Source organism: Hypanus sabinus, chromosome 3, assembly GCF_030144855.1.
Source record: "Hypanus sabinus isolate sHypSab1 chromosome 3, sHypSab1.hap1, whole genome shotgun sequence".
NCBI classification, from domain to species: Eukaryota; Metazoa; Chordata; class Chondrichthyes; order Myliobatiformes; family Dasyatidae; genus Hypanus; species Hypanus sabinus.
In genome coordinates this window covers 6,457,918-6,470,731 of record NC_082708.1, presented here as the reverse complement: position 1 = coordinate 6,470,731, position 12,814 = coordinate 6,457,918, and the positions used below count along the sequence as shown (strand labels likewise).

Sequence of the window (12,814 nt, the reverse complement as noted above, 5' to 3'; positions counted from 1 at the left end):
CCAGTGACAAGGGAGAGTGGGGAGGTGATGAGGGGATGGGGAGGGAGGAAAAAGAAGAGGGAAAATGGAACAGGAGAGGTAGACCGTGATAAAGGGAGATGGGAGCCAACATTGGGGAGCACAGTAGAGCAGCGGTTAGCGTAATGCTATTACTGCACGGATAATCCCGCCACTGTCTGGTTGGGTGAGACCAGCACTAGAGGTCATGGGTTAAGGGAAAAAGGTGAAATGTTAAAGGGGAACCTGAGAAGAAACATCTTCACTCAGAGAGTGGTGAGAATGTGGAATGAGCTGCCAGTAATCGTGGCAGATGTGGGTTCGATTTCAATGTTTAAGAGAAATTGGGTAAAGGTGCATGGACGGAACAGGCGGGGAAGGCTATGGTCTGGGTGCAGATGGATGGGACTAAGCAGATTAATAGCGCGGCATGGAGTGGATGGGCCGAATGGCCTGTCTCTGTGCTGTAGCGTTCTATCACTAAATCGGAGGGCGGGGGGTGTTGGGGAATGTTAGGGCGAAACCAAGTAGAGGATGCTCACTGGTGACGGTTTGCAGAGAGGAGGGAGAGTGGGAAGACAGTAGGGGGAGGGCAGGAAGCAAGAGATAAGGGCGCAGGAGGAGAATGGAGAAAAGATAGTATGAAGGAAAAGGGAGACAAAAAAGGGGCAAGAAGGAAAAGGAAATAGATGGGTGGATGAGATGGAGGGGAGAAGAGGAAAGGGAGGGAAGAATGAAGTAAAGTAGAAAGAGGGAGAAGGAGAGTGGGAAGGAGGGTTAAGAAGGGGGGAAGGGCAAGGAAAAAGGGGAAGGAGAGGAGTAGGGTAGGAAGAGGGGCAGGAGGTTGGGAAAGAGGAGGAGGATGTGAGGGAGGGGTAAGAAGGGAGGGAGGAGGAAGAAAAGGGGGAGAAGGGAGAGGAGGAGGGTAGGAAGAGGGAGGAGAAGACTGGGAGGGAGGAGGAGAGTAGGAGGGAGGAGGGGCTTAGCTGCACTCACCGCCTCTTCTCCACCAATACCAGCACCCCGTGGTCAGCCTGCTCCGCTGTAACACAACAAAGAGAGGGTGAACCGAAGATTGCTTCCAAGCTAACCAACTGCAATGCACCATCCACCGAACCGAGGCACGGACCCAGGGGACAGGATCCCGAGCGGAAGAGAAATGGGGAAGTCCTTCCCAGCCGGGTGTACAGAGTCCCGGCCAGGGATCAAACATGGCAAACAACCAATCCCAATGGGCTGGCAATGCTCCCCATGGGATCTTCCTGTGCCCATAAGACACACCTCCATTACAATGCACATACCCCAGAGGCGAGGAGAAAGACATTTCAGTGTCAAGTGGAAGTGTAAGCAAGCATGCACTTTCACCTCACTGCATCACGGGATGTGACCAGTTCCAGACCAACGCACAGAGCTTCGCTTGTTCTCAAGCCTGGAAGAGCAGGGGGCTGTGGGGAAATAGAGACTCAAGGGAGACCCTGGGCCAGGATAGGCGGCTTACACAAAGGAACAGTGTCTGATGAGCAGGAAGCTGGGGGAAGATGGGACCAGGGAGGGGTAATACAAGGGAAAGAGCAGAGAGATGTCCAAACCACTGGTTCCACCACTCTCTGCAGCACTGAATGCAATTCTGGCCACTTCATAACGGAAAGCACGTGGAGGTCCAGGATGCTGACCGGTTAGAGAGGCCGGACATACTTGGGTTGATTTCTCTGCAGCAGTGGAGGCTGACGGGAGATCCGATACAGGTTTATGAGCTCACGCAAGGCATTGACAGATAGACAGCCGGCATCTTTTACCAGGGATGATAATACTGAAGGATGTAGGTTTAGGATGAGAGAAGGAAATTGAAAGGAGATGCGTGGGGGACATTTTTATTGTGACAGAGGTGGGAAGCAGATACAATATGATAGAGGCATTTCAATGGGCAGGGGGTGGGGAGGCAGGGAGCGCGCGCAGGCAGGGTGGGGAGACGGGGGCACATGGGCAGGGAGGCACGAAGCGCACGGGTGGGGTGGGGAGATATGGACAGTGCGTGCGGACAGAGAATTAGTTTAATGCAACATCGAGGTTGGTGAAAGACAGCATGATCCGAAAGGCCTGTTCCTGTGCGATACTCTTGTATGTTCTGTGTGCAGGGACTGGGAGACGAGGGTGAGTGGAGTTGCTGGAGAGGAGATGAGGGTAGAGGTGGTGGTTGGGGAGATGTGGGAATGAGGGATGTATGAGGAGGCATGACTGGGCATGGGGATGAGGGTTTGGTGAGTGTAGGGTAGTGAAGATGAGGGTGTGAGATATTGTGGCTAGGGAGATGACGGAGTGTGCAGGCAGGGTGTTGAGGGTTGAGAAGTAGGGGAGATGTGGGAGAAGGGGGGCGGAGGAGGGGTGGTGAGGGGGTGTCAGGGGGTTGTGGAAGTCAGGAGAAGTGGAGGATGGTATGGTTTGGAAGATGACAGGGAGTCCAGGTTTGGGGATTTGGCAGAGCGCAGGGTGAACGGAAGGCTCTGGAACAGAGACGACCAGACAACCGGCCCTTACACAACTCCTGCAGCTTGCGAAGGTTGATGGCCTCCACCTTGTCCGAGTCCTCGGACCAGACAAAGAGCGTGGACTTCTCCAGCGCAAACCAGCCCACCTTGGCCCGCTCCAGGCTCAACCCGTCCTTGTAGAGCAGACGTCCAATCCGCTCAAAGTCATGGTCCATCAGGTCCACGGCTGGCGGGAGGAAGGACTGTGGGCAGAGAAGAGGAATGGTAGACATGGCAACCAGAATCAACACCTTCCAAAGTGAAGGGCACCTGAGGTAAAGGTCCCGACCCCACACACTGCCAGCAACACTTCCTAGACAGTGTACATTTACACTGGCCATCATCCCCGTCACCTCCATCTCCCCTCACCTCCTCGTTCCCCCCTTGAAACCTTTCCTGTCCAAGATATCGTCAACCACCTCCTCTGGAAGCTCAGTCCATATGTGGGCCATCCACTGGGCGAAAACGATGTCCCTCAGGTTCCTATTAAATCTCTCCTATCTCACCTTAAATCTGTGCTCTCTAGTTCTAGAAGAAGCCTGTGCTCATTCACATGTAATTTTAGACACCTCTACAAGATCACTCCTCATTATACTACACTCCAGAGAAAATACTCCCAACCTGCCCAATCTCTCTCCTTAACTGAGTCTCTCCCATGAGTCCATTTACCCAACTGATTAAGAGGGGCAACAGATCAACCACTGAGTGGTGGGGTGAAGGTACGTCTCTACCAAAAGAACTGTACGGCACTCTTTCCCTCCACTAGCCTGTATAGGTCACCTTTGGGCAAGGTGTAGCACCTGCTTGGCCCCTCAATAGGGTCATGTGAAGCCATGGGAGCAGGTGGTGGATGGTCGTACGAGCAGCCGGTGCACATCACAAGTCCAGGTTCTGCAACCACTGACCCCAGGCAGACAATCCCTGAAGAGCATGGATAATGTCTGGGGTCACCCGTCTTGCAACAACACTGCCCAGAAGAGGGCAATGGCAAACCACTTCTGTAGAAAACTTCTGTATTTTAGTGTACAGCTCAGTGACAATGTACTCGTGTGGAGGTGTGCAAGGGACGTTAAGTAGCAAAGCCTCTCACAGCATTACCTTGGCAATGGACTTGACCCACTCTTTAATGGACTCTGCACTCTCAGTCCCAAACATGAACAGGCGCTCTGGATCCGTGAAAACCTCAAACGTGTGCTCAAACCTACAGGAAACAAAACATTCCAAACACATTAGGTCAGCTAGAACAATCCCCCACTGTACACTCATTTCGTAAGGATCAAAATTCGAGATTATATCACGTGTACATTGAAACACAAGACTATAAGATCATAAGGCAGAAGAGCAGAATTAGGCCAATTGACACATCAAGTCAGCTCTGCCATTCCATCATGGCTGATTTATTACCCCTCTCAACCCCAATCGCCTGTCCCCCGTAACCTTGGACACCCTGACTAATCAAGAACCTATCAAACTCAACTTTAATTATGCCCAGTGACTTGGACTCCACAGCCGATCGTGGCAATGAATTCCACAGATTCATTGCCCTCTGGCTAAATAAATTCCTCCTCATCCCTCTTCTAAACAGCTGTGTCCTCTTTCATAGTGAAATGCATTGTTTGCGCTAACACCCAACACACTGGGGGCAGCCCGCAAAAGCCGCCACACATTCAGTTGCTAACATTGCATGTCCTCCATGCCTAGAAAAAAACACAGAAGCCGAACAACCAAGCCCATTCCTCCCTCTTGCCCACGTACATACATAGTCCTCTAACCCCGGGACAGGTCATCTTCTTCAGTTTCCCAGTGGACTCAGGTGCACAGACACTGGGCCTTCGACATGCCCAGCAGACTCTCAGAGATTTGTAGGCTTTGAGTTCCAGCCAACAACCCTCGGGCCTCGATCCTCAGCAACGACCCCAGGACCCGCTGATCACTGAACACTAGCAGATGACAGACTCCAGACACCAGGCCTCAAACTCACATCTCCCCATTTTGCAAACCTCGGGGGTCATTGGACCTCATTCCTCCTGCACACGTAGAACTCCAAGTCCGGAACTGCTAACAGCTCTGGCGCAATATCAAGCTAGATGACCCACATCCATCGCAGGTCTTCAAACGTGGAGTGAAGACGTAGACTCCAGTATGAGCTCCAATTACCCGGTATCCCTGTCCCTAAACCCTAACCTGACCCCTAACTCCTCTCTCTGTCCTCAGAATCATCCCTATGAACCCAAAAATAAACTGAGCCAAGTCCTGGATGGAGGCTGCAGCTGGACACCATCTTCATTGCTCATTAGTCACCAGAGAGCTGGGGAAAGGGAACAAATGGATCATTCATTTATTTTACTTAGTGATAAGGCAAAGAACAGACACTTCTGGTCCAACGAGTCACACTGCCCAGCAACCCACCTACTAACCTAGTCCACCCACCAACCTAGTCCAGGACAATTTACAATGACCAATTAACCTCCTAACTTTGGACTGTGGGAGGAAACCAGAACACCACCAGGAGGGCTTAAAAACTCCTTACAGACAGAACTAGAGTTGATCTCCAAACTCTTAACTGGGGACTTTGGGGTGGAGGGAGGGGCCAGAGACAGAAATAGGTGGCAGAGCATGTTGCAATCATTATAGTGACCGGTTATCAAAAGGCTAAGTAAATAGTCAAAACCTGGCAAATGGTGTTTGATATAAACACAAGAGGATCTGCAGATTCTGGAAATCTAGAGGAACAAACACAAAATGCTGCAGAAACTCAGCGGGTTATTCCCCTCCTGACTTGCTGAGTTCCTCCAGCATTTTGTGTTTGTTCCTCCGGATCTGCAGCGTCTGCAGATTGGTGAGGGGAGGGGTGGGGCAGGTGGTGGATAGGGAGACCAAGCTGACAAGTGATAGGTGGAACCAGGTAGGTAGGGAAGGAGGGGAATGAAGTGAGAAGCTGGGAGGTGAACAGTGGGAAAGGTAAAGGGCGGGGGAGGAACCCTGACAGGAGAGGAGAAAGGGAAGAACAGGCATCAGAGGGAAGTGATAGGTAGTTGAGGAGGATGGGAGAGAGGGGAATCAGAATGCGAAATGGAAAAAGAGAGAAAGTGGAGGAGGAAGAAACTACCGGAAGTTAGAGAAAGGTGTAAGGTCATACAGTTCAGTTAGAAACAGACTTTTATCTAAATGGAGAGGACAGATGAAGGACAGAAGGATCCATGTTCTCATACTTGAATTGCAGGCTTGTTCAGCAAATGGTTGGAACATAGAATACAGAGTAGAATGATACAGGCCCTTCAGCCCGCAATGCATGTACTGACCTTTTAACCTACCCTAAGATCAACCTAACCCTTCCCTCCCACATAATCACCAATTTCTCTATCATCCATGTGCTAGTTAAGAGTCTTTTAAATGTCCCGAATGTATCTGCCTCTATCACCCCCGCTGGCAGAGCGTTCCATGCACTCACCACTCTCTGTGTAAAAAACTTTCCTCTGACGTCCCCCCTTAAAATATATTCCAGTCATGTTAAAATTATGCCCCCTTATACGAGCCATTTCTGTCCTGGCAGACCATCTCTGGCCATCCACTCCATCTGTGCCGCTTATCTTGTACAGCTCTATCAAGTCACCTCTCATCCTCCTTCATTCAAACAGAAAACTCCTAGCTTGCTCAGCCCTTCAGGCAGGAGAATAGGTTTGAGAGGGATAATAAATCTGCCATGATGGAACGGTGAAGCAGACTCGATGGGCTGAATGGCCTAACTCTGGACCTATGCTTTGCAGTCTGAAGACCAGCATCGAAGTCAGTCTGGAAGAGAAGTATTAGCTAATACCAACAACAGAGATGCAGACAAGTTGCCACTGGTCAGAGAGTCCAAAAATGTACAGCACGGCGATGTAGCAGTTAGCGTAACGCTGTGCTGGACGAGCGATCGGGGTTCAATTCCCATTACTGCGAGGAGGTTGTATGCTCTTCCTGTGACCACATGGGTCTTTCTCCAGGTGCTCCGGAATCCCCCCCCCCCCCCCCCACACTTCAAAGATGTTAAGGTTAATAAATTGTAGCCATGCTGTGTTGGCACGGGAAATGTGACAACTCTTGCAGGCTGCCCTCAGCTCATCCTCAGACTGAACTGGTCGCTGATGCAAACGACACATCTCATTATGTGCTCTGGTGTTCATGTGACAAATAAAGCTAATCTAATCTTTGAAGATACATAGGTTTGTATGTCAACACGGACAGCTACAGGTTAGTGAGTTGTGGGATTGTTACGTTACCGCTGGAGGCTTAGCGACACTTCCAGGCTGCCTTCAGCACATCCTCAGAATGTGTTGGTCGCTGATGACAACGATGCATTTCACTGTATGTTTCGATTAATATATGACACATAAAGCTCATCTTCAACCTGACGGATTGAAATGGGTCTCGGTGTGACTGACACACGCACACACGGCCCAGTGCAGATAGCGTCATCCCTGAGGATTTGATCAGCCCTTCCTGCGGTCAGACGAGACCGTGAGCAGGTACTGAACAAGATCACCACCCCACCCGGCTCCCCACTTACCCATGGGCAGCAGGGCTGTTGACAGACAGACAGACCACATCACGCATGTCGATGGCTCCGTTGGGCGTGGAGTTCCGGTCGCTTTCGTAGTAACTGAGCACGTTGCTGTCCAGAACGCACCACCGTTTGCTGAATTCTGCCAAGGCATCAGGAAAATAAATTCAGCCAAAGAATGCCCATCGAGATATTGAGAACCACCATCACTGTCCCCCTGATAAAGAGGGGACTCTGTACCAGAGGTCTCTTTCAAAGGAGTCTCTCTCACTACCAAGAACCCCACCTCTAAAGCGACTTTATCAGGGACCCTTCTTAACGAGGGGTACTGAGTCCCGGGGGTCCTCCTTTACAGAGGGAGCAACGCCACTTTGCCAAAGGGAATCACTTCTAGCGCAAACCAGCCTCCTGTCCATGGACTCTGTCTAAACTTTCGGCTGCCTCTAATTAAAGAAAGGACGTGATAGCATTGTCAAGTCAAGTCACTTTTACTGTCATTTCGACTGTAACTGCTGGTACAGTACACAGTAAAAATGAGACAACGTTTTTCAAGACCATGGCGTTACATGACACAATACAAAAACTAGACTGAACTACATAAAAAACAACAGAGAGAAAAAAAAACTACACTAGACTACAGACCGACCCAGGCATTACAGTAAATAACAACAAAATAGTGCAGGCATTACAATTAAACAGGATAATAGGGCAGTAAGCTGTCAGTCCAGGCTCTGGGTATTGAGGAGTCTGATAGCTTGGGGGAAGAAACTGTTACATGGTCTGGTCGTGAGAGACCGAATGCTTTGGAGCCTTTTCCCAAATGGCAGGAGGGACAAGAGTTTGTATGAGGGGTGCGTGGCGTCCTTCATAATGTTGTTTGCTTTGCGGATGCAGCGTGTAGTGTAAATGTCTGTAATGGCGGGAAGAGAGACCCCGATGATCTTCTCAGCTGACCTCACTATCCGCTGCAGGGTCTTGCGATCCGAGATGGTGCAATTTCAGAACCAGGCAGTGATGCAGCTGTTCAGGATGCTCTCCATACAACCCCTGTAGAATGTGATGAGGATGGAGGGTGGGAAACGGGACTCTCCTCAGCCTTCGCAGGAAGTAGACGCTGCTGGGCTTTCTTTATTATGGAGCTGGTGTTGAGGAACCAGGCGAGATTCTCCACCAGGTGAACACCAAGAAATTTGGTACCGAGGAGCCGTCGATGTTCAGTGGGGAATGGTCACTCCGTGCCCTCCTGAAGTCAACAACCATCTCTTTTGTTTTGCTCACATTCAGAGACAGGTTGTTGGATCTGCACCAGTCCGTTAGCCGCTGCACCTCCTCTCTGTAAGCTGACTCATCATTCTTGCTGATGAGACCCACCACGGTCATGTCATCGGTGAACTTGATGATGTGGTTCGAGCTGTGTGTTGCAGCACAGTCGTGGGTCAGCAGAGTGAACAGCAGTGGACTGAGCACACAGCCCTGGGGAGCCCCCGTGCTCAGTGTGATGGTGTTGAAAATGCTGCTCCCAATCCGGACTGACTGAGGTCTCCCAGTCAGGAAGTCTAGGATCCATTTGCAGAGGGAGGTGCTCAGGCCCAGTAAGAGTGGGTCCAGAGGAAGTTCACAATAATAATCCAGGGAATGAAATGGTTAACATATGAGAAGCATCGATGACACTGAGCCTGTGTTCGCTGGAGCTTAGAAAATCATATTGAATATTGAAAGGCCGAGGTAGAGTGGATGTGAAGATGGTGTTTGCTACAGTGGGAAGGTCTTGGACCAGACGGCACAGGCTTGGAATAGGACTTTCCTTTAGAACAGAGGACACCCACCTGAACACTCTCTCTTCTCCCCTCTCCCACAGGGGAGAAGATACAAACGCCAGAAAGCATGTACCACCAGGCTCAAGGACAGCTTCTACCACGCTGTTATCAAACTATCGAATGGACCTCTTGTACGATAAGATGGATTCTCAGCCTCATAATCCACCTCGTTACGATCTTCCACTTTATTGTCTACCTGCACCGCACTTTCCCTGTAACTGTTACACTTTATTCTGCATTCTGTTATTGTTTTGCCTTGTTCTACCTCAGTGCACTGTGTGATGATCCGATCTGTATGAACAGTCTGCAAGACAAGTTTTGCACGGTATCTTGGTAAACAGAGCAACATACACAGAACTCTGCTGGAACTCAGCCGGTCACACAGCATCTACGGAAATGAATAAGCAGTCAACATTTCTAGCCGATGCACAGGAAGGGAAGGGGGAGGACGCCAGAATAAAAAGGTGGGGGGGGGGGAGGGGAAGAGGGACAAGCTGGTAGATGATAGGTGAATCCAGGTGGGGGAGAAAGGTAAAGGAGGAATCTGATAGGACAGAAGATCCCAATTTCACCTCCAACTCTTGTTCATGAAGGGATTTCAGATGCCCACTCAGAAGCCTACCTTCTTTGGATTTCCTCTCTGTAATCAGCTTTCCCACCGAGGCAGTCTTGTAGAGGAATCCGTTGTGGGTGATAGACTGGGGGACCACGTAGTACTGCTTGTCTATGTTGCCTAGTTCCAAGCGGGGGGTCTCTGCAAAACATTGGAGGAGGGTAGAGTTCACACCAAGTTGAAATGAATAACTCTGAACAACCTGCAGACTCACTCTCAAGGACTCGACAAGACGCGTCCTCAGTATTAAGTATTTTTTATTTGCACCATTTGTCTTTTTAGTCATAGTGTCAATAAGTAGCATCCAGTCCATGCTAAACTATCATTCTGCCTTCTCCTATTGACCTGCAGCACCCAGACCATAGCCCTGGATACCCTTCCTATCCATGTACAACCAAATTTCTCTTAAATGATGAATTCGAACCTGATTCCACCACTTCCATTGTCAGCTCGCTCCACACTCTCACCACCAAGTTCCCCCTCGTGTTCCCCTTAAACATTTCATCTTTCACTCTTAACCCATGACCTCTAGTCCCACCCAACATCAGTGGGAAAGCCTGTTTGAATTTACTCCATCTATACCCCTCAATTTTGCACATCGATTGTTTACCGGTCTTTGGTCATATATAGTTTTCAGAATTCTATTGTATTTCTTTATTTTCCTGTGAATGCCTGCAAGAAAATGAATCTCAGGGTTGTATATGGTGACATATACGTACTTTAATAATAAATTCACTTTACTTTGCATGCAGAAGAGATCAGCTTCATTCTACATTCAGTACATAGACTAGTACAGCACAGGAACGGGCCTTTTGGTGTTGGGCTGAATCAATTAAATTGGTAATCAAATGGCTAATTCCTTCTACCTACACAGTGTCCATATCCTTCTATTTCCCTCACATCCATGTGCCTGTCTGAAAGTCTCTTAAAAGTTTCTAATGTATCTGCCCCTGCCCCCACCCCATTCCAGACACCGCCCACTTTGTAAAAAAAAATCTTGCCCCTCCCATCTCCTTTGAAATTACCCGCTCTCACCTTAAATGCACGCCCTCTGGTACTAAACAGTTCAACCCTTGGAAAACGATACTCCCTGTCTACTCTTATCTATGCCTCTCAAAATCGTATAAATCTCTATCAGATCTCCTCTCAGCCTCCACTGCTCCAGGGAAAACAACTCTGGTTTGTCCAATCTCTCCTTATAGCACATGGCCTCTAAACCAGGAACATCCTGGCGAATCTCCTCTGCACCCTCTCCAAAGCCTTGGCATCCTTCCTATAATGGGGTGACCAGAACTGTGCACAATACCCCAAATGTGGTCTAAGTAGGGTTTTATAAAGCAGCAACATAACTTCCTGACCTTGGAACTCAACTTTGGGATTTGTTAGATTAGTTCAGCAGAACATTGTGGAGGGAAGGATCTGTTCCTGGTCTATCTCTAAAACCACCACGAGTTCTCTGTCCCTCACTTTGCCCTTCTTAGCAAGGGCAAAATTAAATTAGTCCATGTCCACAAGACAGAGTTAGATTGCAAAGGTTGGGAAGTTATATTGCAGCTATACAAAGCATTGGTTAGATCACACTTGCAGTCGTGTGTGCAGTGATGGTCACCTGCCTGTGGAAGGCTGCGATTGCACTGGAGAACCAGTCGACCGATATCCTCGCCATTTCACAACAGGTAGTCAAAACTGTCCAGCACCTCACTGGTAACCAGCCCACTCGCCATCAAGGACATAGATACAGAAAGGTGCTGGAAAAGGGGCCAGAAATATCACAGAGGATCCCACCCCCTGCTCATGGACTGTTTGTCCCACTCCCTTTAGGGTGAAGGTTACGTAGCATCCACACCAGGACCACCAGACTCAAAAAGCAGGCTCTTTTCACCAAGCAGTGGAGCACCTCCACCCACTAACCCACCCCTCCACACCCTCAAACACCATTACTTTATCACTAAAGTACACTGCAGATGCCGTGGTCAAATCAAGACGAACAAAAAAGCTGGATGAACTCAGCAGGTCAGGCAGCATCCGTTGAAAGGAGCAGTCAACGTTTCGGGTCGAGACCCTTTATCAGGACTAAAGAAGGAGGGGTCATGGGCCCTATAAAGAAGGTGGGGGGAGGGTAGAAAACCAGTCAGAGGAAAGATCAAGGGGTGGGGGAGAGGATAGGCAGGAGAGGTGAAGAAGGAATCTAAGGGGAAAGCACTATGGGTAGTAGAAGAAGGTAGAGTCATGAGAGGTGATAGAGGGCTAGAAGAGGAGACAGAATGAAGGTGGGATGGGGAAGGGGGAGGGAGGGAATTACCAGAAGTTGGAGAATTCGATGTTCATACCAAAGGGCTGGAGACTACCCAGACGGTATATGAGATATTGTTCCTCCAACATCTTAGCCTTATCATGGCAGTAGAGGAGGCCATGTATGGACATATCTGAATGGGAATGTGAAGGAGAGTTGAAGTGAGTAGCAACCAGGAGATCCTGTCTGTTGTGGCAGACGGAGCAGAGGTGCTCGATGAAGCGGTCCCCCAATCTGCGTCAGGTCACGCCGACATAGAGGAGGTCCCACCGGATACAATAGATTACCCCAACAGACTCACAAGTGAAATGTTGCCTCTCCTGGAAGAACTGTTTGGGGCCCTGAATGGTGGTAAGAGAGGAGGTGTAGGGACAGGTGTAGCACTTACGCTTGCAGGGATAAGTGCCAGGTGGGAGATCTGTGGAGAGGGACATGTGGACCAGGCAGTCGCGGAGGGAACGATCCCTGAGAAAAGCAGAGAGGGGTAGAGAGGGAAAGATGTCCTTAGCGGTGGGGTCCTATTGAAGGTGGCGGAAGTTGCGGAGGATAATATGCTGGATCCGGAGGCTGGTGGGGTGGTAGGTGAGGACAAGAGGGACATGGTCCCTGTTGTGGTGACGGGAGGATGGGGTGAGGGCTGAAGTGCGGGAAATGGAGGAGATGCGGGTGAGGGCATCATTGATGACGGCAGAAGGGAAACCATGATTCTTAAAGAACGAGGACATTTGGGATGTCCTGGAACGGAAAGCCTCATCCTGGGAGCAGATGCGGCGGAGATGGAGGAACTGGGAATAGGGAATAGGCGGGGTGGGAAGAGGTATTGTCAAGGTAGTTATGGGAGTCAGTAGGTTTATAGAAGATGTCAGTGGACAGTCTATCTCCAGAGATGGAGACCAAGAGATCGAGAAAGGGGAGAGAAGCGTCCAAGATGGACAAAGTGAATTTAAGGGCTGGGTGAAAGTTAGAGGCAAAGTTGATGAAATTGACGAGCTCAGCATGGGTGCAGGAAGCAGCACCAATGCAGTC

The 12,814-nt window shown here is 49.7% G+C and overlaps 1 protein-coding gene across 9 annotated transcripts in view; it reads right to left on the bottom strand.

The window, feature by feature from the left end:
• The window catches only part of LOC132391014 (arf-GAP with Rho-GAP domain, ANK repeat and PH domain-containing protein 1-like), a 284,897-nt gene that overhangs the window by 40,974 nt on the left and 231,109 nt on the right, over positions 1–12,814 (bottom strand). For all 9 annotated transcript variants that reach the window (XM_059963618.1, XM_059963617.1, XM_059963620.1 and 6 more), the window contains 5 exons: positions 9,505–9,636; positions 7,072–7,207; positions 3,621–3,723; positions 2,533–2,725; positions 994–1,039 (listed from right to left, as the gene is read on the bottom strand). In XM_059963618.1, coding sequence (XP_059819601.1) covers positions 994–1,039; positions 2,533–2,725; positions 3,621–3,723; positions 7,072–7,207; positions 9,505–9,636 — 610 coding nt within the window. The remainder of the gene's footprint in view (positions 1–993; positions 1,040–2,532; positions 2,726–3,620; positions 3,724–7,071; positions 7,208–9,504; positions 9,637–12,814) is intronic.